The sequence below is a fragment of the Oncorhynchus kisutch genome, linkage group LG15 (genome assembly GCF_002021735.2).
Source record: "Oncorhynchus kisutch isolate 150728-3 linkage group LG15, Okis_V2, whole genome shotgun sequence".
In the NCBI taxonomy this organism is placed as follows: Eukaryota; Metazoa; Chordata; class Actinopteri; order Salmoniformes; family Salmonidae; genus Oncorhynchus; species Oncorhynchus kisutch.
In genome coordinates this window covers 56,587,598-56,612,357 of record NC_034188.2, presented here as the reverse complement: position 1 = coordinate 56,612,357, position 24,760 = coordinate 56,587,598, and the positions used below count along the sequence as shown (strand labels likewise).

Here is a 24,760-nt window from a genome sequence, read left to right as displayed (position 1 = left end):
GGCCTGATCACCAACAACGATGAGACAGCCTATAGGGAGGAGGTCAGAGACCTGACTGTGTGGTGCAAGAACAACAACCTATCCTCAATGTTATCAAGACAAAGGAGATGATTGTGGACTACAGGAAAAGGAGGACCGAGCACGCCCCCATTCTCATCGACAGGGCTGTTGTGGAGCATGTTGAGAGCTTCAAGTTCCTTAGCGTCCACATCACCAACAAACTAACATGGAGACTGAAATTATTTAGCATGGGTCCTCAGATCCTTATAATGTTTTACAGCTGCACCATCGAGAGCATCCTGATGGGTTGCAACACTGTCTGGTATGGCAACTGTTCGGCCTCCGACCGAAAGCCACTACAGAGGGTAATGCGTACGGCCCAGTACATCACCGGAGCCAAGCTTCCTGCCATTCAGGACCTCTATACCAGGCGGTGTCATAGGAACTCCCTAAAAATTGTCAACGACTCCAGCGACCCTAGTCATAGACTGTTCTCTCTGCTACCACACGGCAAGTGGTACCGGAGCGCCATGTCTAGGTTCAAGAGGCTTCTAACCAGCTTCTATCCCCAAGCAATAAGACTCCTGAACAGCTAATCAAATGGATACACACCCCCACCACCACTCTGTTATTATCTACACATACTCACTTTAAAAACTCTTTTAAGTTTGTAAGTAAGCATTTCACTGTAAGGTTTACACCTGTTGTATATTCGGCGCATGTGACAAATACAATTGGATTTGATTTAATTTTATACTCCAGTGTAGTAGGTAGCGGTAATGCAACATATGTTGGATGCCAACCGCCGTTAATCCTCATTGGAGAAGAAGAAGAAGCAGTCTACGTGGTTGCTAGGGTGTTAGAACCAGATACTGAATAAAGCGTCCCTGGAAGCTCCATCAGCGGATTCTGTTTTGATATGTTGTGGTTGTTTAGGTAGCAGACCCAGTGCAACTGTTATACTCATTTGTAAGGGAAAATGTCGATTATAATCGCACTTGATTGATCTTACCCTTACTGGGACAAGAGAAGAACTTGTAGTTAGAAAGGTAAATCGTATAATTTGTTTGTCCAAGTTTAAGGTTCTAGCTAGCTAATATGCTAACGATAGCTAACTACAGTAACAACTAGCTAACGTTTTCCTCTGAGATGACACCACCCTGCCTTGATCTGTCAGGGAATTTAACGTAGCTATCTAGCTAATTATTCTAATTTAAACGGCCAACTAGCTAATGTAGCTAACTAGCTCGTTAGGTAGCTAAACTGACGTTAGCCAACTACATTAACGTACTAGCTAGCTAAAAAGCAAAGTTAAATCTACTATACTGTCGTTTTAACTCGCCAAGTTTGCTAATTCATGTTAACTCCCGCTACCCCGTTTAGTTTTATATTGAAAAGGTTTCCCCTTTTAATTGTGGTAAAGGGTTCTTCATTGTGACTAGATACACTTAGCTAGCTAGCTAGCTACCCAACTATTATAGTTAACGTTACGTGGATAGAGTTTGCAAAACCCAAAAATAGCATAGACCCACATAGGCACTGGTGTAAAGTACTTATATTTTAAATATATATATATATATATATATATATATATATATATATATTAAAAAATGTAAACCCTTATTTTACCAAGTAAGTTGCCTGAGAACACATGATCATTTACAGCAATGACCTGGGGAATAGTTACAGTGGAGAGGGGGTGTGATTAGGTGGCCAGATTGGGAATTTAGCCAGGACACCTGGGTTAACACCCCTACGCTTATGATAAATGCCATGGGATCTTTAGTGACCACAGAGAGTCAGGACACCCGTTTAACGTCCCATCCGAAAAACGGCACCTTACACAGGGCAATGTCCCCAATCACTACCCTGGGGCATTTTTAGACCAGAGTGTGCCCCCTACTGGCCCTCCAACTACTTAAGTAGTTTTTTGGGTAATCTGTACTTTACTATTTATATTTTTGACAACCTTTACTCCACTACATTCCTAAAGAATGCTTAGCAGGACTGGAAAATGGCCAAATTCACGCACTTATCAAGATCCCTGGTCACCCTCTGATCTGGCAGACTCATTAAACACAAATGCTTAATTTGTAAATTAACTACAGGCAGTTAGATTTGGGTATGTCATTTTAGGCGAAAATTGAAAGGGTCCGATCCTTAAGAGTATATTTAAAACCAAGTACCTTTATACTTTTACTCAAGTAGTATTTTACTGGGTGACTTTTACTTGAGTGATTTTCTATTAAGGTATCTTTACTTTTACTCAAGTATGACAATTGGGTGCTTTTTCCACCACTGCCCATAGGACTGTACACAAATAGAGGTCCCATATGGGATTTGGTTTGTAGTGATGCATGCGCTACTTGCAAATGCAATTCAACCTAGCTAAAATGTTCAAATAGCATCTACAACATGACTATTCCCCACTTTAGTAACCATGACAGCAGCTGCTGCTCTACAGATTGGAGACCAGCTGATCCTGGAAGAGGACTACGATGAGAACTATATCCCCTCCCAACAAGGTAGAGAGGAATGATACAGAAGGGGCAGTATGGCTCCCTTTCTAGTTAACAGATCAATGCACTGTACACCGCATTGCTGAAACAGAACTACACAAGCATGGTGCAAATTATTGTAGTGGGCATCAAACACATAGGCACGTCTCAAAACCAAGCAATGCTCTGTTTTATATAGACATGCTGTGCTTCATGACACATTCACTAACCTATTTTGGTTGTGTGAGAGGTCATGTAATGTTAGCTGGATATTTTCCTCACTGCTTTCTTCCCCTCCCCTGTCAGAGATCCACGAGTACGCACGAGAGATTGGCATTGATCCCAATCAGGAGCCGGAGCTCCTATGGCTGGCCAGGGAGGGCATTGTTGCCCCACTGCCTCCCGAATGGAAACCCTGGTAAGCAGGCAGGCGTCTGCCACTATACCAGAAATGGAGTCTGAACCTGGTGGCGTCAGTCGGTAACATCCACTCAAGTGAATTCTCACCTGTGTGGTGAATTTGTGTATGGATGGTCAACATATTTGTAGAGGGGGGATGCTTTTTGTGCTACCCCAATTAATTGCAGTAAAACAGTACTTTTAATTTTAATTTTAACAATACTTTTTTGATGGTGATTCATTAAGCAAAAATAACACAGATTTGGTTATACTGACTAGTCACAATCTCACCTTTCTCTTGCATGGATCAGTTGTGTCTTGGTCGGGGTCTCGATTCACAGTCTTTTTACTGTGATCTGAGTTTGAAGACACCTGACATTGACTCCATCTCTGGCCCCTAGCAGTGTATCAACAGTGGTAGACTGCCCAGTATTCCCAGACACCATATACACCTACAATCTACCTCTTTAGAGGAAAACCTCTTTCTTACTCTCTAGATCCTTCCTAGCTGGCCTAGTTCAGTAAGTGGTTTCTCAAATCCCACCTATTAGTCCCACTGTTATTTTAACGTTCACTGGTCTCTTCTCCCTTCTCTGGGTTCTGAGGTGCTGAAGTGACCCCCTCCTCTCCCTCCTCTCGCAGTCAGGACGTGTCGGGGGACGTGTACTACTTCAACTTCTCCTCGGGCCAGTCCACCTGGGACCACCCGTGTGACGAGCAATACCGCAGCCTGGTAAAACAGGAGCGCGAACGAGCCGGCACCCAGCCCCACGGGCCCCCCACCACCGCCGCTAAGAAGAAGGAGAAGAAGAAAAAAGACAAGAAGGAGCCAAAGAAGAAGGCGAAAGACCAAGAGCTCCTGAAGCCACCAGGAGTGAGTGGGCGTTGTTATGTTCTGAAATACACCAAGCGCATGAAGTGACTCGCAGATGTCTCAGAACTCTGCAGTGCTGTTGTGTGTAGATGTATTGGTCTGGAAATAACTTCAACTCTAAATAATGTCAAAGAAGCATGGCTATTCCACATAGTCACTGAGGCGTAGCAGAAAATACTGTATATTGTAGAAAGGAAACAAAGTACAAAGATGAGGCCTTTAGAGTGGCTTGGCTGAACCAATATATTATTATATTATTGTCTTGGTCATCAACACGACAGTCACATACTCATGCTTGGTTGTTTCATGGCCCTAAGTTGCTAAGTGATACAGTTATACCGATATAGGGATTGTCGTAGTGATAATAGAGTTGTAAACAAGTCATTGTCCTAAGTCATTCTCCATTTGCTATTTGTATCCTTTCTTAACAGTCTGTAAACAAAGGGGAAAGTCCTGCATTGAAGGAGAGCCAGACAGAAACAGGGAAGGCCACTCTCGGATTACAGGGACCCTGTGCACCCACCCAGCCCCCTCTCTCCCCCCTGAACGCCCTCTCTAATACAGCACCCCCCAGCTTGGCTCCACTATCCCACCTGTCCACCCTCCCTCCTCTCACCTGGGCTGTATCTCCTCTCTCCCCACTGGGTGGGTCTGTCCGCTGCAGTAAGGCCCTAGCAGATGCCCAAGAGATCTTGGGCCTTTCTCCTGGCTTCTCTAGAGCTTTCTCTGACCCAGTCCCAGAGACTCAGCCTCCACCTGCACCCTCACACCCTCCCAACACCCCTGGGAGGGGGTTCGAACTGACTTGGGGGCTAGGCCCATATGATGAGGAATGGGACAGGGCAGTGGGGTTTGGCCTAGGGCCCACTGATGACACACAGAGCCAAGCTGATGCAGTTAGTCATGGTAGTATCGAGGGGGGAGCAGAGGGCTTTGTCACTGAGGAGGTGGTGGAATGGAGGGAGGAAGCAGAAGCGGGCAGGGATAGCAGTAGTGATTTCAGTGACAAGGTGGTCTGTTTGGAAGTGGAGGTAGAGGAAGGAAAGGCTATTGAACCCCAATTGCCTTCATGTGGTCATTCTACACCTGGGGCAGTGATGACTGAAACATATGAGGGAATAGAAAGCCAAGCCAAGCAGAAGGGAACGTTCATCCCAGGAGTTCACTTACTTGATGCCAGGGACAGTGAGCAGGACCTCGTCACCTACCTGGCCCCTCTCTGTCTCTCCCCGAGGCCCATGTCCCCCTACCTCTCAGCCGAGAGACAGGGGATGAGAGAGAGCATGGCTGATCCCGCAGGGCAGGGCAGTGCAGGGAGTCGGCAGGTAGGACCACAGATTACAGACAGGCAATAGTAAAACAGGCTCAGAGCGTAAAGGACCTGTTGTAGTCATAGAAGGATTGGTAGAAGCAGGTGAATGATGGGAGCAGTATACCAAATTTGACTCCATGATCCTTGAATATCATGATGATTACTATGAACCTGACCCCTCTCTATACAACAGATTTGTTCACGTGTGTCTCTCTCTGTCTCTCTCAGCCGTTGAGCTTGGCCCTTGGGCCTCTGCAGGCCCCATTGGGGAGCCTGGGGAGCCTTGCTCCTCTACGGGGTCTTGATGGCGCAGCCTTGAGGGGGTCCCTGGGCAGCTCTGGAGGGCTGGAGTCCCTGAAGAGTCCGCTTGGGGTAAGAGCTTTCACCTTGACGAAAAATCATGATAGTTATGTACTGTATTACCTTTATGCTTATAGTGTTCTGTTCAGAGTCCTTAACCTTTTACCTATCTCTTTCTCTCCTCCTTCACTTCCTCCCTCCCTCCCCCAAGGGTCCTCTCTCAAGCCTGGGGTCCAGCCTACTGGGAGGGCGACAGGAGGAGCGCGTGTCTTTCTCTCTACCTGGGTTCGAGGATGATGAGGGTAACATCTCAGAGGATGAGCAGCCGGTACGTCTTTCAACTGGCAATGTGCATACCAGCCCTTTCAGGGCACTGTGAAGCAGAATGTTTGGAGAACAAAAGTGTTTCATTTGTGGAGTATACAGTGCCTTGCAAAAGTAGTCATCCCCCTTGGCGTTTTTCCTATTTTGTTGCATTACAACCTGTAATTTAAACAGATTTTTATTTGGATTTCTTGTAATGGACATACACAAAATAGTCCAAATTGGTGAAGTGAAATGAAAAAAAAGACTTGATAATTATTATTATTTTTAAATAAATAAATACGGAAAAGTGGTGCTATGAAGCCCCTAAATAAGATCTGGTGCAACCAATTACCTTTAGAAGTCACATAATTAGTTAAATAAAGTTCACATGTGTGCAATCTAAGTGTCACATGATCTCAGTATATATACACATGTTCTGAAAGGCCCCAGAGTCTGCAATACCACTAAGCAAGGTGCCCCACCAAGCAAGCGGCACCATGTAGACCAAGGAGCTCGCCAAACAGGTTAGGGACAAAGTTCTTGAGAAGTACAGATCAGGGTTGGGTTATAAAAAAAATATAAGAAACTCCCACGGAGCACCATTAAATCCATTATTCAAAAATGGAAAGAATATGGCAACACAACAAACCTGCCAAGAGAGGACCACCCACCAAAACTCACGGACCAGGCAAGGAGGGCATTAGTCAGAGAGGCAACAAAGAGACCAAAGATAACCCTGAAGGAGCTGAAAAGCTCCACAGTGGAGATTGGAGTATCTGTCCATAGGACCACTTTAAGCCGTACACTCCACAGAGCTGGGCTTTACAGAAGACTGGCCAGAAATAAGCCATTGCTTATTAAATAATAAGCAAACAAGTTTGGTGTTCGCCAAAAGGCTTGTGGGAGACTCCCAAAACATATGGAAGAAGGTACTCTGGTCAGATGAGACTAAAATGTAGCATTTTGGCCATCAAGGAAAAATGTCTGGTGCAAACCCAACATCTCTCATCAACCCGAGAACACCATCCCCACAGTGAAGCATGGTGGTGTCAGCATCATGCTGTGTCGATGTTTATCATCGTCAGGGATTGGGAAACTGGACAGAATTGAAGGAATGATGGATGGCGCTAATTACAGGGAAATTCTTGAGGGAAACCTGTTGCAGTCTTCCAGAGATTTGAGACTGGGACGGAGGTTCCAGCAGGACAATGACCCTAAGGATACTGATAAAGCAACACTCGAGTGGTTTAAGGGGAAACATTTACATGTCTTGGAATGGCCTAGTCAAAGCCCAGACCTCAGTCCAATTGAGAATATGTGGTATGACTTAAAGATTGCAGGACACCAGCGGAACCCATCAAACTGGAGCAGTTTTGCCTTGAAGAATGGGCAAAATCCCAGTGGCTACATGTGCCAAGCTTATAGAGACATACCCCAAGAGACTTGCAGCTGTAATTGCTGAAAAAGGTGGCTCTTCAAACTATTGACTTTGGGGGGGCGTGAATAGTTATGCACGCTGAAGTTTTCTGTTTTCTTGTCTTATTTCTTGTTTGTTTCACAAGAAAAAATATTTTGCATCTTAAAAGTGGTAGGCATGTTGTATAAATCAAATAATACAAACCCCCCACAAAAAAATACATTTTAATTCGAGGTTCTAGGAAAAATGCCAAGGGGGGGTGAATACTTTTGCAAGCCGCTGTAAGTTAGATGTATTACTGTGATGCTGTTTGCAGAGTCCTCTTGGCTCGGCCAGACTGTTACAGAACTTGCACCTGGACTTGGATGCGTTGGGAGGAGGGCTGCAGTATGAGGTACACCCCCTTCTTCACCATGCACAACAACACAGCGCAAGAACATCAAATAGGGGTCATTCCACACTTATAACAGAACACATACCATGCTCATAACATTACGTAGCACACCTACCACTCACCTTCAACTGTGAACCATTTCCCTGAAAATGTCTTTTTTACAGCATAACCCCCTTAGGACATTTCACCTACTTTCAACTCCATCAGTGATACCAGTGCAGACAAGTCCGTGTCATTATTACATTAGAAAACCTCTCTGTGTGTGTTGTGTTTCTAACAGGACAGCGAGGCCAGTGGAGTGGCCCCACCAGAGGAGAGGACAGAAGCAGAGCTACAGGACCTGGCCCTGTCTGGAGAGCACAGCCCTGAGCCCCCCCCTCAACAGGTAACATCAACACTACTGATGTGGCTCAATCTATTATGTCTCTCTCTGTCTCTTTCTCTCTTTTCATCCCACTGTCAATCCTGCCGTGTATGTCCGTTGTAGGACTTTCTAGTAGTTTAAACTACACACTTAGATATATTGAACCGTCTCAAACTCATGACTATGCTATCAGATCAGATCACAAGATGCAGACCTAGATAGAACTGCTCTTGTGTACTAGTTTGATTGCCTTGAACCAAAACCAATGCTTGAGGGATGGAAAGTGTAAGCTATCATTTGGAAACGATGTAGGCCTGTTCATTCATTGAGACATAAAATCTTTGTCATTTATCAACTCTCATAAGTGTGTGTGTGTGACTCTAAACACGTGTTTCGGTTCTTGTCTCGATCTCTTCCTGGTTGTGTAGCTGCTGTGTCAGTGGGAGCTGTGCTATGGTCACGGCTGCCACTGTTTCTTTCTGTTGGTCCTCTTGTCCTCATATTGTCACTGTTATTGCTTTGCCGTCTGAGTCGTTCATTTGATCACCCCTCCCCTTTAGTCTTAGTTCTTTCTCTGTGTGTGTGTGTGTGTGTGTTTAACTGTGTACTTCCTCTGATTTTGTCACACTTCTCTGTGTTGTTTGTTGTTGTTGAGATGACTGTTCTCTTTCGATTACCTCTACCTATGGAATGCGTGAGTGGTTTGCATGCTGCTCAGGTCCCTGTGTCTTCTCCTTGTCACAATATTTTGTCCCCCTACTTTCTTGCATGCCTTCCCTCTCTTTCTCTCCGGGTGCCACCATCCTCCTCTTCCAACCAAGGACTCCCTTCATGGACGCCACCTCCCCTCCTGTCCACCATGCAGAGGCAGCAGGGACTGCCCCCCTACCCCAGACCCCCAGCATGCTAAAACTAGAGACAGTGGAGAGGAGGAGGAGGAAGATTATGAGGAGGGGTGGGGAGAGGATGGAGAGAGTGTGGTTGAGGAGGAAGGTGGTGAAGAGGAGAACCAGGGAGAAGAGGGACAAGCGAGTGAGAAGAAGAAAGGAGAGGAGGAGGAGGAGGGCAAGGACGTTGAGGCTGAGGTCACTGAGGAGGTAGAGTGTGTAGAAAAGTTGGAGGAGGCAGAGGAGCAAAGTGATGAGGTCATAAAGAGGTGTGAAGAAGGGGAGGAAGAGGGGACTGGTGACGTAGTTGAGAAAAGTGTGGAAAAAGTCAATACAAAGGAGGAAGAACAAGGAAGTGATGAAAAGATAGAGAGATATCTTGGAGAGCAAGAAGAGAGGGATGAGGTAGTAGAGCAATGTGTTAAAAATGAAGAACTTGATAAACAGGTAGAAGAAAGAAATGAGCTGGTTGAGAGCGGTGTTAAAAGTGAGGGAGAACAAAAAGCAGAAGAGAGTGATGAGGGAGTTGACAGATGCAATACAAGTGAGGAAGAAGGAGAGGAAAAAGAGGGGGAACAGGAGGAAGAGAGTGATGAGGTAGTAGAGCGATATTTGAAAGAGATGGAAGGAGGCGATGAAGGGGAAAGTGAGATAGTGGGGGAGAGAGATTTGAAAAGCAAGCATGTGGAAAGGAAGGAAGAGACTGTCAGAGACAGTGTAGAGGAGAAGAAAGAGGAGGACGATGAGGCAAAGGGAGATGAGGATAGTGATGAAGTGTTTGAGAGGTGGTTGAAAGAGGAGGAAGGCAAAGAGGAGGCTGAGGAGGGTGAGAGTGAGGTGGTAGAGAGATGTGTGAAAAGTGAAGAAGAGGAGGGTGAGAGTGGGGTGGTAGAGAGATGTGTGAAAAGTGAAGAAGAGGTGGACGAGGAGGTTGAGAGTGAGGTGGTAGAGAGATGTGTGAAAAGTGAAGAAGAGGAGGGTGAGAGTGAGGTGGTAGAGAGATGTGTGAAAAGTGAAGAAGAGGAGGGTGAGAGTGGGGTGGTAGAGAGATGTGTGAAAAGTGAAGAAGAGGTGGACGAGGAGGTTGAGAGTGAGGTGGTAGAGAGTGAGGTGGTAGAGAGATGTGTGAAAAGTGAAGAAGAGGTGGACGAGGAGGGTGAGAGTGACGTGGTAGAGAGGTGTGTGAAAAGTGAAAAAGAGGAGGGTGAGAGTGGGGTGGTAGAGAGATGTGTGAAAAGTGAAGAAGAGGTGGATGAGGAGGGTGAGAGTGAGGTGGTAGAGAGATGTGTGAAAAGTGAAGAAGAGGAGGGTGAGAGTGAGGTGGTAGAGAGGTGTGTGAAAAGTGAGGAAGAGGAGGGTGAGACTGAGGTGGTAGAGAGGTGTGTGAAAAGTGAGGAAGATGTGGCAGAGGAGGGTGAGAGTGAGGTGGTAGAGAGGTGTGTGAAAAGTGAGGAAGAGGTGGAAGAAGAGGGTAAAGAAGAGGGTGAGAGTGAGGTGTTGGAGAGGTGTGTGAAAAGCGAGGAAGTGGAGGAAAGTGACAAAGTCTTGGAGAGATGCTCGCCGAGTGAAAAACGAGCTAGTGAAGGAGTGGAGAGCAGTGAGGAGGAGGTGGAGGGGTGCATCAAAAGCGAACGAAAAGAAAAGGAAGGAGACAAACTTGAAGAAGACAGTGATGAGGTGGTGGAAGAAGTGCAAGCCTCACCGAAACCCAAACCATCCACAAGCTCAGACAAAGTAATCGAGAGATTTGAACCACAAACGGTCCAAGTTAGGTCACTGGGGCAGAAGAAGAAGATAGCGGACCTTAAAAGAAGTGACTACATGGAGGTGTATGTCGGGAAGAAGAAGAATGTGCCCAAACAAAGCCCTCTACCAGCAGAGGTAGGGGTTTGGTGTGCTTTGACCATGTCGTGGCCCCTGCCCTGTGTGCTCCCCCTCTGCATGCACCTCGCCCCTCTCTCAGTCAAAGGAGACACCAATCCACTCCCTGAGGGGCTGTGTGTGTCCCAAGTCCCAAACCTGGTGAATCCAGCCCCCCATGGTCTCCCTCGCACATCACATTGGTGTCTTTGGTCTTTACACGCATTTTTGCCCGTCCAGTAAACCTCCAGCCATTGGGCTTCTAACACTTCAGCCCCTGAGGACTGGATTGGAATATTCTGGTCCCCTTGTTGCCAGTTTTTCCTCCATCCCTCTTCCTCCAGAGCTGAGCACTGCAGCCCCACCCTGTCAGGCAGCCCCATAGGTAGTCCCATCCTCTTCTCCAGCCCCAAAGGTAGCCCTATCCTCTCAGACAAACCTCTTGGCAGCCATATCATCTCAGACAAACCTCTAGGCAGCCCTATCCTCTCAGACAAACCTCTAGGCAGCCCTATCCTCTCAGCCATACCCAAGGCAGCCCCATCCTCTGTCAGCCCCCTAGCCATCCCTATCGTCTCAAACAGCCCACTTGGCCCCATCCTCTAAGTCTACCACCAAGGCACTCTAATCCTTTCATCCAGCCCCCAAGGCAGCCCAACCTTCTCTGGCAGCCCCACCCCCTCTGACAGCCCCCAAGGCAGCCCCACCCTCTCAGACAGCACCCAAGGCACCCCTACCCTCTCAGACAGCCCCCAAGGCAGCCCTGTCCTCTCACTCCAAACTTGCAGTACTGTAGCCTTTGTTTCTCTGTCTCTACTACTTGCTTGACCAGCCATGTGTTTGCGTGGTATGGGTATTTTGTCTGACTCTTTGACGCTTGTCTTCCCAAGCTTTGCTCATCAAGCCATGGGATGGCTGCTCTGTGCTGTTGACTAGTGTATTGTCCCTTTGCTGCTGTACTTGCTTTGCCCTACTACGAGAGCCTTCATAGTTGCTGTGTGTCCTCCTGTGTAACTGGGTGTGTATTGCTGAGAATGGCAGCATACATACATACATACATACATACATACATACATACATACATGTCTGTCTGTCTGTCTGTCTGTCTGTCTGTCTGTCTGTCTGTCTGTCTGTCTGTCTGTCTGTCTGTCTGTCTGTCTGTCTGTCTGTCTGTCTGTCTGTCTGTCTGTCTGTCTGTCTGTCTGTCTGTCTGTCTGTCTGTCTGTCTGTCTGTCTGTCTGTCTGTCTGTCTGTCTGTCTGTCTGTCTGTCTGTCTGTCTGTCTGTCTGTCTGTCTGTCTGTCTGTCTGTCTGTCTGTCTGTCTGTCTGTCTGTCTGTCTGTCTGTCTGTCTGTCTGTCTGTCTGTCTGTCTGTCTGTCTGTCTGTCTGTCTGTCTGTCTGTCTGTCTGTCTGTCTGTCTGTCTGTCTGTCTGTCTGTCTGTCTGTCTGTCTGTCTGTCTGTCTGTCTGTCTGTCTGTCTGTCTGTCTGTCTGTCTGTCTGTCTGTCTGTCTGTCTGTCTGTCTGTCTGTCTGTCTGTCTGTCTGTCTGTCTGTCTGTCTGTCTGTCTGTCTGTCTGTCTGTCTGTCTGTCTGTCTGTCTGTTCTGTCTGTCTGTCTGTCTGTCTGTCTGTCTGTCTGTCTGTCTGTCTGTCTGTCTGTCTCTTTCTGTCTGTCTTTCTTTCTTTTTCTTTCTTTCTTTCTTTCTTTCTTTCTTTCTTTCTTCTTTCTTTCTTTCTTTCTTTCTTTCTTTCTTTCTTTCTTTCTTTCTTTCTTTTCTTTCTTTCTTTCTTTCTTTCTTTCTTGTTGAGGTGATACGGTGGCACTATGCTTCCTGTCAGTGACTGAGTGTGTGTTTACATCAGCAGTCCGAGGCATGCGAGCACATGGAGGTGGCCTCCTCCTCCACCAAGGACCTCAGGGTACTTTCTGTGGCTTGACAACATGCTTTGTAATGTAAAATTTAAACAGATATTATCAAGGGGTGTGTTTAGTAAACACTAATAGTGTTCTGTTCCATTTTCCCTTTAGTCTGGTTTTGGCTCCAAGTTGTCAGAGAAAGTCCTGGACCTGAAGGATCTCTCCCCTGCTGTTAGTCCACTCTTGCAGGTACCACACTTTCTCCTCCTCCTCCTCTCTTTTCTTTTTCTCCCTCGCTCGCCCCTCTTCATCCTGGCTCTCCTCTTCACCTCCTTCCTCCTCAGCTACAGTCTCTCCTTCCTCACTTGGATGTTCTCAGTCACAGTGGTTCTCTGTAGAGTCTGTAGGCACAGTTTGTACCGTTGTTTTATTTTGAGAGTAACACTCACATCATGCCACGTGGAGTTAGATGTTAGCATTTGCTATTCATCTAAAAAAATATCTTTCGCAGGATGAAGAGGGCAAAGTGAAAGTCAGTGCGGCAGAGGAGAAGGAACGGAGGAAGAGGGCAGAAGCTGCAGAGAGGTTGGCAGACAAGACTTTCTGATTCTGATAAATGCCCATACTTCAGTAGAATGTCCTCTCTGAATTTGAAACACACATTGTGATACAAGCCTATTGTCACTGTCACTGCTGCAGTAGTATGTCTCTCGTACAGATCTGCAGTCTAGAGCTGAGCCAAATCATTTATCTGACCTCCCTCCCTCCCTCCCTCCCTCCCTCCCTCCCTCCCTCCCTCCCTCCCTCCCTCCCTCCCTCCCTCCCTCCCTCCCTCCCTCCCTCCCTCCCTCCCCGCCCCCACTCTGCAGGCGTCTTCAAGCTGCAGGCAGAGAGGATCCAGCAATGGAGGACAGGCACCCCAGCCAGTCCAGTGAATCCCAACAGGACACAGGGTCCTCCCATTCTGAGCCGGAGCCCCGGCCGCGGGCTGAGGGGGTTAGCACCAGCGCCAGCCTAGGGGTGCCGGGGGTCCAGGGGGTCAAGCGGCCTGACACCTCCAGAGGCCGCCTAGTTAGGAGCCCTCACAACCACTACAAGGAGGAAGCCCCCAGACAGGGGGCGGACAGCAGAAGGACCCAGGAGGAGGAGAGGGACAAGGAGAGGAGGGAGACTGAGAGGGAGATAGAGGAGGAGAAGGAGCATGCGCTGCGTGAGAGGCTGGAGAAGGTGCGCCTACTTCAGGAGGAGCTGAGGCGGGAGGAGGAAGAGGAGGAACAGAGGCTGAAGGAGGAGAGCGAAGAGAGGGTCAGGTAGGCATCCAAGCAGCAGGCCACAGAGTGGTCAACCTCCCTCAATCTCCACTAATGTCCACTTTTATAGTAGTATTTGTGAGCTGTGATGCTCCCTGTGATAGTGAGAGGATATGACTCAGTGTTGATGCTTAGTGCTGTGTGACAGTGCTGCTTATCTCACCCGCTGCTGTGTGTGTGTTCTGGTCCTGACCGGTCTTCCAGGAGCCTGAGGGAGAGGCTCCAGAGTAAGGGGAGGGAAGAGGAGAACAGGCTGAGTGTGGAGTCTGAAAGCAGGCTACTGGAGCTGAGGGAGATGGCCCGGAGGGAGAGAGAGAACCAGCAACGCAACGTCAGGTGACTCATCTCATCTCTCTCTACAATTCATCCATCTGCTTAAGCACACACACACACACACACACACACACACTTATTCGCATGACAGCAATCGCCCTGGAGTGCTCCAGTGACCCTTAGATCACACGCCCAGCGACCATAGCCGTATGAATATGACACTACTTCACATAACTATTCTGTGCTAAGGTAATACATTCTTACTACACATACAGTAGGTATACCATACCGCTTGGCCACTGGAGAAAAACAAGACCAAAAAAATATTTGAGCTAGGAAATGATTGTGTGTGCGTGCTTGCTACGTTCGCGTGTGTTTGTTGTTTTTATCAGGGAGGAGGGCGAGGCGATGCTGAGGCAGCTGCGTGCCACCCTGGAGGCAGAGAGAGAGGCGGAGCGAGAGAGGATAGAGGCCCAGAAGAGGCGGGACCTACAGCGACTGAGGGAGGAGTCAGAGGAGGAGCTACATGCGGAGAAGCGGAGACTGCTTGGGGAGCGGGAGGAGCAACTCGACTCCCTCAAACAGGAGGTGGGGGAAGGGGAGGTGGGAGGGGGAGGTGGGAGAGTGGCGGTGGGGTTCGGAGAAGGGAGGAGTGGAGGTATAGGAGAGGGGCCTTCCAATACACACGTGTACTTGAAACAACTGAATGTGTACTGTCTGGACTCATGTGTTTGGGTTTTTGTGTGGGGAATGCGTGGAGGGAGTCTAGGATAGTGTGGTGTATGTGTGTGTCACACTGATGATGGTTGAAGACAGTGTGTTGTTGTCTTAGGGGAGAAGCAGTGCCAGTGAGAGGCGGAGGGAGTTGAAGAGCCCTCGTAGCCCAGAGCAACATCTAGCAGAGTACCAAAAAGAGGTGATAGAGAACACACACACACTACTTCCCACCTTTGGTACACAAACTTTTAGCCCCTCATCTCACTGACGACATATTACCATAACAGTGTCAGTCTAAACCCTATGAAGTGTTGTGACATTATGTATCCTTCCCACTCACTGTCTTGGTCCAGTTGGGAGACGTGCTCCAGGAAGTGAGGGAGGAAGTGCAGCGTGACCACGGCAGGAAGCTGGAGCAGCTCAAAGACGACCACCGCAGAGAACTCAACTCAATCAGAGACAATTATCTGGACCAGGTGAGACACAGTTCAAGGGTCACAGCTTCTTGTAACAGGCCTGCTGCTAACTCATTATCTATTTGTGTCTGTGTGTGTGTCTGTGCGTCTGGATGTGTCTGCATGTGTGTGCGTTTGTCCTCCAGGAGGCTGTCCAAAGGGAGCAGTTGCTGTGTGCCCTGCAGGAGGAGAGGGATCGCCTGCTGGCCACCCACAGCGCCCAGCTGGAGAGACTCCGTACACAGCTAGACTCCCAGCTCTCCAAGACCCGCCAGACGCACACACGCAAGGTGAGGACAGAGAGACACACACGTGCGGCACGAACACACACACACACAGACACACACACACACCGTGTATCATCTCCAAACACCTATGTCATCCCTTAGGAGGCAGGGATTCAGGAGCTGGGGGACAAGCTGGAGCTGAGAGCCAGAGAACTGAAGACCCAGGAGGCAACACTGAAGACCCAGGTAGTCAATCAATCACTGTTGCACTGATATGTGTATTCATGACTACCTGGAAGACGTAGGGATGGCCTAGGCTATGGAATGGAATGAACTGTATGTGTGTGGTTGGGCGCTGTTGATTAAAGGAGATGCACCTTTCAGGCAGCGAATTTGAAGAAGAGGCGGCAGCAGCTTGGGGATGAAGAGGATGAGATAGACAGAGGAATAGAGGTGAGGATTCATCATCATCGTCACCACCTCTGTCTTCGTCATGCTGTAGATTTTAAGCCTGTGATGTTTTCAGGCTCTGCCTGGAGTCATGCAGGAGAGAGATGGACTGAGAGAGGATCTGGAGCGGGTGGAAGGACAGAGGGACAGGGCGAGGCAGGAGGCGGAGAGAGCGAGGGAGGAGAGGACCAAAGTGAGAGACGAGTTGGAGACAATTAAGGAGGAGAGGGACAAAGCGAAGGAGGAGAGCAGGAAGATGAAGGAGGAGCGGGACCGGCTAGAGAGCAAGGTGGAGCTGCTGCAGGAGCGCTGTGATCGGCTGTGCCGCAGAGTCAGGTACACACACACACACACACACACACACACACACACACCTGGCCTGTTAGTTCAGGTCAACCTCCGTTCACTCCTGTTTTATTGTCAACTTGCAACTGACAGTAGCATGTCTTTCAGACTTAGTGGGAGACTTCATGTCTAGCTTGCAGACTACTGAGCTCTTTGTCAAGCGGTTGATCTAGTCATCAAATCAAATTGCATTAGTCACATGCGCCGAATACAACAGGTGTAGACCTTTCAGTGAAAAGCCCTTAACCAACGATGCAGTTAAAAAAATATGAATAAAAATAAGAAATAAAAGGAACAAGTAATTAAAGAGCAGCAGTAAAATAACAATAGAGAGACTATATACAGGGGGTACCGGGTAGTCAATGTGCGGGCGCACCGGTTAGTCCAGGTAATTGAGGTAATATGCACATGTAGGTAGAGTTATTAAAGTGACTATGCATAGATAATAACAGAGTAGCAGCGGCGTAAAAGAGGGGGTGAGGGGGTGCAATGCAAATGTTTTAAATTTTTAAATGTTTATTTCACCTTTATTTAACCAGGTAGGCTAGTTGAGAACAAGTTCTCATTTGCAACTGCGACCTGGCCAAGATAAAGCACAGCAGTGTGAACAGACAACAACACAGAGTTACACATGGAGTAAACAATTAACAAGTCAATAACACAGTAGAAAAAAAAAGGGGAAAAAAAGAGAGTCTATTACATCGTGTGCAAAAGGCATGAGGAGGTAGGCAAATAATTACAATTTTGCAGATTAACACTGGAGTGATAAATTATCAGATGGTCATGTACAGGTAGAGACATTGGTGTGCAGAAGAGCAGAAAAGTAAATAAATATAAACAGTATGGGGAAGAGGTAGGTAAAATTGGGTGGGCTATTTACCGATAGACTATGTACAGCTGCAGCGATCGGTTAGCTGCTCAGATAGCAGATGTTTGAAGTTGGTGAGGGAGATAAAAGTCTCCAACTTCAGGCAGCAGAGAACTGGAACGAAAGGCGGCCAATTGAGGTGTTGGCTTTAGGGATGATCAGTGAGATACACCTGCTGGAGCGCGTGCTACGGGTGGGTGTTGCCATCGTGACCAGTGAACTGAGATAAGGCGGAGCTTTACCTAGCATGGACTTGTAGATGACCTGGAGCCAGTGGGTCTGGCGACGAATATGTGGCGAGGGCCAGCCGACTAGAGCATACAGGTCGCAGTGGTTGGTGGTATAAGGTGCTTTAGTAACAAAACGGATGGCACTGTGATAAACTGCATCCAGTTTGCTGAGTAGAGTGTTGGAAGCTATTTTGTAGATGACATCGCCGAAGTCGAGGATCGGTAGGATAAGTCAGTTTTACTAGGGTAAGTTTGGCGGCGTGAGTGAAGGAGGCTTTGTTGCGGAATAGAAAGCCGACTCTAGATTTCATTTTAGATTGGAGATGTTTGATATGAGTCTGGAAGGAGAGTTTACAGTCTAGCCAGACACCTAGGTACTTATAGATGTCCATATATTCTAGGTCGGAACCATCCAGGGTGGTGATGCTAGTCGGGTGTGCGGGTGCAGGCAGCGAACGGTTGAAAAGCATGCATTTGGTTTTACTAGCGTTTAAGAGCAGTTGGAGGCCACAGAAGGAGTGTTGTATGGCATTGAAGCTCGTTTGGAGGTTAGATAACACAGTGTCCAAGGACGGGCCGGAAGTATACAGAATGGTGTCGTAGAGGTGGATCAGGGAATCGCCCGCAGCAAGAGCAACATCATTGATATATACAGAGAAAAGAGTCGGCCCGAGAATTGAACCCTGTGGCACCCCCATAGAGACTGCCAGAGGACTGGACAGCATGCCCTCCGATTTGACACACTGAACTCTGTCTGCAAAGTAGTTGGTGAACCAGGCAAGGCAGTCATCAGAAAAACCGAGGCCACTGAGTCTGCCGATAAGAATATGGTGATTGACAGAAAGCCTTGGCAAGGTCGATGAAGTCTGAGTAGCCATTTGATTAGATGTTCAGGAGTCTTATAGCTTGGGGGTAGAAGCTGTTTAGAAGGCTCTCGGACTTAGACTTGGCACTCCGGTACCGCCTGCCGTGCGGTTGCAGAGAGAACCGTCTATGACTAGGGTGGCTGGAGTCTTTGACACTTTTTAGGGCCTTCCTCTGACACCGCCTGGTATAGAGGTCCTGGATGGCAGGAAGCTTGGCCCCAGTGCTGTACTGGTCTGTACACACTACCCTCTGGCTTTCGGTCGGAGGCCGAGCAGTTGTCATACCAGGCAGTGATGCAACTCGTCAGGATGCTCTCGATGGTGCAGCTGTAAACCTTTTGAGGATCTGAGGACCCATGCCAAATCTTTTCAGTCTACTGAGGGGGAATATGTTTTGTAGTGCCCTCTTCACAAGTGTCTTGGTGTGCTTGGACCATGTTAGTTTGTTGGTGATGTGTACACCAAGGAACTTGAAGCTCTCAACCTGCTCCACTACAGCCGTGCAGTCATGAGTGAACAGGGAGTACAGGAGGGGACTGAGCACACACCCCTGAGGGGCCCCTGTGTTGAGGATCAGTGCGGTGGGTGTTGTTACCTACCCTTACCACCTGGGGGTGGCCTGTCAGGAAATCCAGGATCCAGTTGCAGAGGGAGGTGTTTAGTCCCAGGAAGAGGTCGGCCGATTTCAAGTTTTCATAACAATCGGTAATCAGCATTTTTGGACGCTGATTACCGATTACATTGCATTCCACGAGGAAACTGCTTGGCAGGCTGACTGACCACCTGTTATGCGAGTGCAGCAAGGAGCCAAGGTCAGTTGCTAGCTAGCATTAAACTTATCTTATAAAAATAAAAAAAATCTTCACATAATCACTAGTTAACTACACATGGTTGATGATATTACTAGGTTAATTAACTAGCTTGTCCTGCGTTGCATATAATCAATGCGGTGCCTGTTAATTCTTCATCAAATCACAGCCTACTTCGCCAAATCGGTGATGATTTAACAAAAGCACAATCGTTGCACGAATGTACAGTTGAAGTCTGTCACACCTTGGTCTTAGTATTTTGTGTTTTCTTTAATTATTTGGTCAGGCCAGGGTGTGACATGGGTTATTGTGGTGTGTTTTTGTCTTAGGGGTTTTGTGGGGTGTCTACGTAGTCTATGGCTGCCTGAGGCGGTTCTCAATCAGAGTCAGGTGATTATCGTTGTCTCTGATTGGGAACCATATTTAGGCAGCCATATTCTGTGAGTGTTTTTGTGGGTGATTGTTCCTGTCTCAGTGTTTTGTATTCCACCAGATAGGCTGTATAGGTTTTCACGTTCCGTTCATTGTTTTTGTATTGATCGTGTTTTGTCTTCATTAAACATGTATCGAATTAACCGCGCTGCATTTTGTTCCGACTCTCCTTCGACGGAAGAAAGCCGTAACAAAGTCGGAAGTTTACATACACCTTAGCCAAATACATTTAAACTCAGTTTAAATTCTGACATTTAATCCTAGTAAAAATTCCCTACCTTGGGTCAGTTAGGATCACCACTTTATTTTAAGAATGTGAAATGTCAGAATAATAGTTGAGAGAATTATTTATTTCATCACATTCCCATTGGGTCAGAAGTTTACATACACTCAATTAGTATCTGGTAGCATTGCCTTTAAATTGTTTAACTTGGGTCAAATGTTTTGGGTAACCTTCGACAAGCTTCCCACAATACGTTGGGTGAATGTTGGCCCATTCCTCCTGACAGAGCTGGTGTAACTGAGTCATGTTAGTTGGCCTCCTTGCTCGCACACGCATTTTCAGTTCTGCCCACACATTTTCTATAGGATGAGGTCAGGGATTTGTAATGGCCACTCCAATACCTTGACTTTGTTGTCCTTAAGCCATTTTGCCAAAACTTTGGAAGTATGCTTGGGGTCATTGTCCATTTGGAAGACCCATTTGCGACCAAGCTTTAACTTCCTGACTGACGTCTTGAGATGTTACTTCAATATATCCACATAATTTTCCTTCCTCATGAGGCCATCTATTTTGTGAAGTGCACCAGTCCCTCTTGCAACAAAGCACCCTCACAACATGATGCTGCCACCCCCGTGCTTCACGGTTGAGATGGTGTTCTTTGGCTTGCAAGCCTCCCCCTTTTTCCTCCAAACATAACGATGGTCATTATGGCCAAACAGTTCTATTTTTGTTTCATCAGACCAGAGGACAATCATCCAAAAAGTACAATCTTTGTCCCCATTTGCAGTTGCAAAACTTAGTCTGGCTTTTTTATGGCGGTTTTGGAGCAGTGGCTTCTTCCTTGCTGAGCAGCCTTTCAGGTTATGTCGATATAGGACTTGTTTTACTGTGGATATAGATACTTTTGTACCTGTTTCCTCCAGCATCTTCACAATGTCCTTTGCTGTTGTTTTGGGATTGATTTTCACTTTTCGCACCAAAGTACGTTCATCTCTAGGAGACAGAACGCATCTCCTTCCTGAGCTGTATGGCGGCTGCGTGGTCCCATGGTGTTTATACTTGTGTACTATTCTTTGTACAGATGAATGTGGTACCTTCAGGTGTTCGGAAATTGCTTTCAAGGATGAACCAGACTTGTGGAGGTCTATTGTTTTTTTCTGAATTCTTGGCTGTTTTGTTTGGATTTTCCCATTATTTCAAGCAAAGAGACACTGAGTTTGAATGTAGGCCTTGAAATACATCTACAGGTACACCTCCAATTGACTCAAATCATGTCAATTAGCCTATCAGAAGCTTCTAAAGCCATGTCATCGTTTTCTAGAATTTTCCAAGCTGTTTAAAGGCACAGTCAAGTTCGTGCATGTAAACTTCTGACCCACTGGAATTGTGATACAGGGAATTTTAAGTGAAATAATTTTAAGTGTATAACTACAACCTAAAACTTCTTAACTGGGAATATTGAAGAACTGGGAATATTGAACCACCAGCTTTCATATGTTCTGAGGAAGGAACTTAAACATGAGCTTTTTTACATGACACATATTGCACTGATTTAATGATTGATTTAAACCACAATTGAGCATGTTTCATTATTTATTTCAGACTAAATAGATTTTATATAAATTTATTTAAATAGATTTTATTTTATTATATTAAGTTAAAATAAAAGTGTTCATTCAGTATTGTTGTAATTCTCATTATTACAAATATATATATATATATATATAAATAAATCTGCCGATTTAATCGGTATATGCTTTTTTTGGTCCTCTAATAATCTGTATCGGCGTTGAAAAATCATAATCGGTCGACCTCTAGTCCCAGGGTCCTTAGCTTATTGATGAGCTTTGAGGTCACTATGGTGTTGAACGCTGAGCTGTAGTCAATGAACAGCATTCTTACATATGTGTTCCTTTTGTCCAGGTGGGAAAGGGCAGTGTGGAGTGCAATAGAGATTGCATCATCTGTGGCTCTGTTAGGGCGGTATGCAAATTGGAGTGGGTCTAGGGTTTCTGGGACAATGGTGTTGATGTGAGCCATGACCATCCTTTTCAAAGCACTTCATGGCTACAGATGTGTTTGCTACGAGTCGGTAGTCATTTAGGCAGGTCACCTTAGTCATACTGAAGGTTCAATGTTATTCCAATGTCAGTACTATTTCAGTTACTAACATGTGATTTTATTGCAGTGATTTGGAGCAGAGTGAGATCAAGAGGCCTACTACTAGACTGGACAGAACAGAGGAGGAGGAGGCGAGGAAGGAGGAGAAGGATAGCGAGGCACCGCCCTCTACTGCTGGACGGGAGAGAGTGCTGCATGTGGAAGATCTGAAAGAACCTCCTGTCTTGGATGAGTATGTGTGTGTGTGTGTGTGTGTGTGTGTGTGTGTGTGTGTGTGTGTGTGTGTGTGTGTGTGTGTGTGTGTGTGTGTGTGTGTGTGTGTGTGTGTGTGTGTGTGTGTGTGTGTGTGTGTGTGTGTGTGTGTGTGTGAGCATACATGTTGCACCCTTCAATCCTGACTAACTTCTATGTGTGTGTGTGTGCCTCTCTCTCTCTTCCCTCTCCCAGCTTGCGTCAGTATATCTCCTCTGAGGGCCTGTCCCTGCAGAAAGCCCGGCGCTTCCTGGAGAGGGAGAGTGGTCGTCTGAGTGAGAGACAGGCAGCACTGCAGGCAGCTCAGGCCCAGTCCAGCTCCTCTCAGTACCCCAACACCACCAGCCACGCCCAGGCCACACAGGAGATGTACAGGAACCTGCAGCAGGTGCGTGTAAGTGTGACTCCCTTCCTTATCCCTTATAGACTCCTACACCCGGCCCTAGTGCTCTTGTGTCGAACATTCATGAAGTGAGAGAGTATGCATGACCTCCGTATGTAACTGTCCCTGGATAATTTTTCTCTCTCTCTTTCCCCCACTCTCTGTCTCTCTCTTTCGTTTCCTCTTCTGTTCCTCAGGAGGCCAGTGACGTGGAGGAGTTGAGGGTGACTGTGAAGAGGGGGAACTCGCTGCTACGCAGGAAGGAGGAGAGACTGCAACAGCTAGAGAGCTCCGTAGCTGAAGAGGTGCCTTAGTAGTACACCATAACACGTTTATATACCACATATCCTGCCCCCTGTACCCCACCTGTACTACATACCATGCCCATAACGTTAGGCATACTGGAATAGCTAATAAACACACTGTACACTGAACAGACAAAACATTAAGAACACCTGCTCTTTCCATGACACAGACTGACCAAGTGAATCCAGGTGAAAGCTGTGATCCCTTATTGATGTCACTTGTTAAATCCTCTTCAATCTGTGTAGATGAAGGGGAGGAGACAGGTTAAAGAAGGATTTTTAAGCCTTTAGACAATTGAGACATGGATTGTGGATGTGTGTCATTCACGGGGTTGCTGGGCAAGGCAAAATATTTTAGGTGCCTTTGAAAAGGGTGTGGTAGTAAGGGCTGGGTGCACCGGTTTGAGTGTGCCAAGAACTGCAACGCTGCTGGATTTTTCACACTCAACAATTTCCTGTGTGTATCAAGAATGGTCCACCACCCAAAGGACATCCCGCCAACATGACAGAACTGTGCGCCAACATGGGCCAACATCCCTGGGAAACGTTTTCAGCACCTTGTAGAGTCCATGCCCTGACAAATTGAGGCTATTCTGAGGGCAAAAGGTGGTGCAACTCAATATTAGGAAGGTGTTCCTAATGTTTTGCAACGCTCACTGTATGTACGCGTTTAAATTTTTACATAACATTTTGGTCATTTAGCAGACACTCCTATCCAGAGAAACTTAGTCAGTGCATTCAACTTACGGTAGTTAGGTAAGACAATCGCATACCACTTTCAGCGAAGTCAATGATAGTAAGAGAAAACGTGTGTTAGAGTTAATGGCAAGTACAAAAGTATGGAGTTTGTTTTTTCTCTTGCTTTATCTTGCCCAGGTCTCCCCTCATCACTACTATGATGACCAGGACAGACTGGTGACTGATAGAAAGGTGGCCTTTGATGTGACTGAATCGGATATGAGCAGCGTCAGCAATGGCCTTGATGGCCCTGGTGAGAGAGACAGACATACTGGAGTATTCATAGCAGGCCTGTACTCCTCCTCTGCCAAATTATTATCATACTCTCTCTCCCTCTTTATTATTCCTCCTTCCCCGCCCCCCCCCTTTCACCCACTCCTTCCTCTCTTTCACAGCTCATCCCTTGTTCTTCATGTGTTCTGACATTGCCTCCCTTTCCCTCTCTATCTCTCCTCTCCAGGTGAGGAGCCCACAGTGCCAGCTAAGGTGCAGCACTTAGCTGAGTCGCTCCAGCACATCTCTGGCCAGCTCAGCACAGTCCTGGGGGCCCTGGGCTCCCTGACCCAACGCCAGACCCCTTACCAGCCTCTCCCCCTACCCCTGCCCCTCTCACAGCCCCGAACCCCCACCTCAATGCCTCTTTCACAGCTCACCATGCCTCTGTCTGGGCCCTCCTGGGCGTGGGCCCCTCACAGCACCTCCATCCAGCCACGGGGTTCTGAGGACCTGCTCAACAGCCGCTGGGCCAAGCTCTTCCCTGGTACATCTCAGCCAAAGAGATTCAATATCATATATGTTATATTAAATACGCATTCTATTTAGTTCTGTGGACTGAAGAACTCTGTTCTGTGTAGTTTCAGGTGGGGTGATGAGTTAGTTTATTGGTTTAACAAGACTTCACTTATCTTTGTCCCTTCTTCCATAGGGGCTCCTATTGAGTCCATAGCCACCAGTTCCTTGAGGACGCATACACTTTATTCAGGGTACAGTCCTGCAAGGTAAATAGAGAAATGATTTGTTATAACCGTCACTCATCCCTTTCACAGTAGTCTGTCTTGTTGAAGGAAGGTACTAAAGACATGTGTGTTTGTGTTAGCGAGCAGGCTCGTAGTCTGTCCTCCATGCAGCCTAAGTCGGTGGAGATGGATGGCCAGAGGCTACAGGGTCTGATCGACGGCAACAAGAGATGGCTGGAGACACGCAGGAAAGACCCCAGTGTGTATCCTAGTGTAAAAATGCTCACACATTACCACATTGCACAACTTTATAATGGAGCTTGGTTCAGTCTT

At 47.2% G+C, this 24,760-nt stretch overlaps 1 protein-coding gene across 9 annotated transcripts in view; it reads left to right on the top strand.

Annotated features, from left to right (window-relative positions):
• Positions 1-863: 863 nt before the first annotated feature.
• The window catches only part of LOC109904786 (centrosomal protein of 164 kDa), a 24,782-nt gene continuing 885 nt past the window's right edge, over positions 864-24,760 (top strand). The window contains exons 1-29 of one of the 9 annotated variants that reach the window (XM_031790591.1): positions 865-1,049; positions 2,436-2,525; positions 2,805-2,916; positions 3,540-3,771; positions 5,312-5,455; positions 5,595-5,711; positions 7,423-7,500; positions 7,781-7,885; positions 8,686-9,741; positions 9,862-10,632; positions 12,474-12,530; positions 12,640-12,717; positions 12,980-13,053; positions 13,338-13,778; positions 13,983-14,114; positions 14,444-14,639; positions 14,884-14,967; positions 15,122-15,244; positions 15,370-15,513; positions 15,613-15,696; positions 15,835-15,903; positions 15,977-16,236; positions 21,862-22,026; positions 22,242-22,440; positions 22,626-22,733; positions 23,610-23,724; positions 23,932-24,231; positions 24,397-24,469; positions 24,568-24,690. In XM_031790591.1, the coding sequence (XP_031646451.1) occupies positions 2,441-2,525; positions 2,805-2,916; positions 3,540-3,771; positions 5,312-5,455; positions 5,595-5,711; positions 7,423-7,500; positions 7,781-7,885; positions 8,686-9,741; positions 9,862-10,632; positions 12,474-12,530; positions 12,640-12,717; positions 12,980-13,053; positions 13,338-13,778; positions 13,983-14,114; positions 14,444-14,639; positions 14,884-14,967; positions 15,122-15,244; positions 15,370-15,513; positions 15,613-15,696; positions 15,835-15,903; positions 15,977-16,236; positions 21,862-22,026; positions 22,242-22,440; positions 22,626-22,733; positions 23,610-23,724; positions 23,932-24,231; positions 24,397-24,469; positions 24,568-24,690 (5,525 nt within the window). In that variant the 5' untranslated portion in view covers positions 865-1,049; positions 2,436-2,440. Of the gene's footprint in view, positions 1,050-2,435; positions 2,526-2,804; positions 2,917-3,502; positions 3,772-5,311; positions 5,456-5,594; positions 5,712-7,422; positions 7,501-7,780; positions 7,886-8,685; positions 10,633-12,473; positions 12,531-12,639; positions 12,718-12,979; positions 13,054-13,337; positions 13,779-13,982; positions 14,115-14,443; positions 14,640-14,883; positions 14,968-15,121; positions 15,245-15,369; positions 15,514-15,612; positions 15,697-15,834; positions 15,904-15,976; positions 16,237-21,861; positions 22,027-22,241; positions 22,441-22,625; positions 22,734-23,609; positions 23,725-23,931; positions 24,232-24,396; positions 24,470-24,567; positions 24,691-24,760 lie in introns of all 9 variants that reach the window. The other 8 variants (XM_031790592.1, XM_031790590.1, XM_031790589.1 and 5 more) reach the window with 8 other exon arrangements.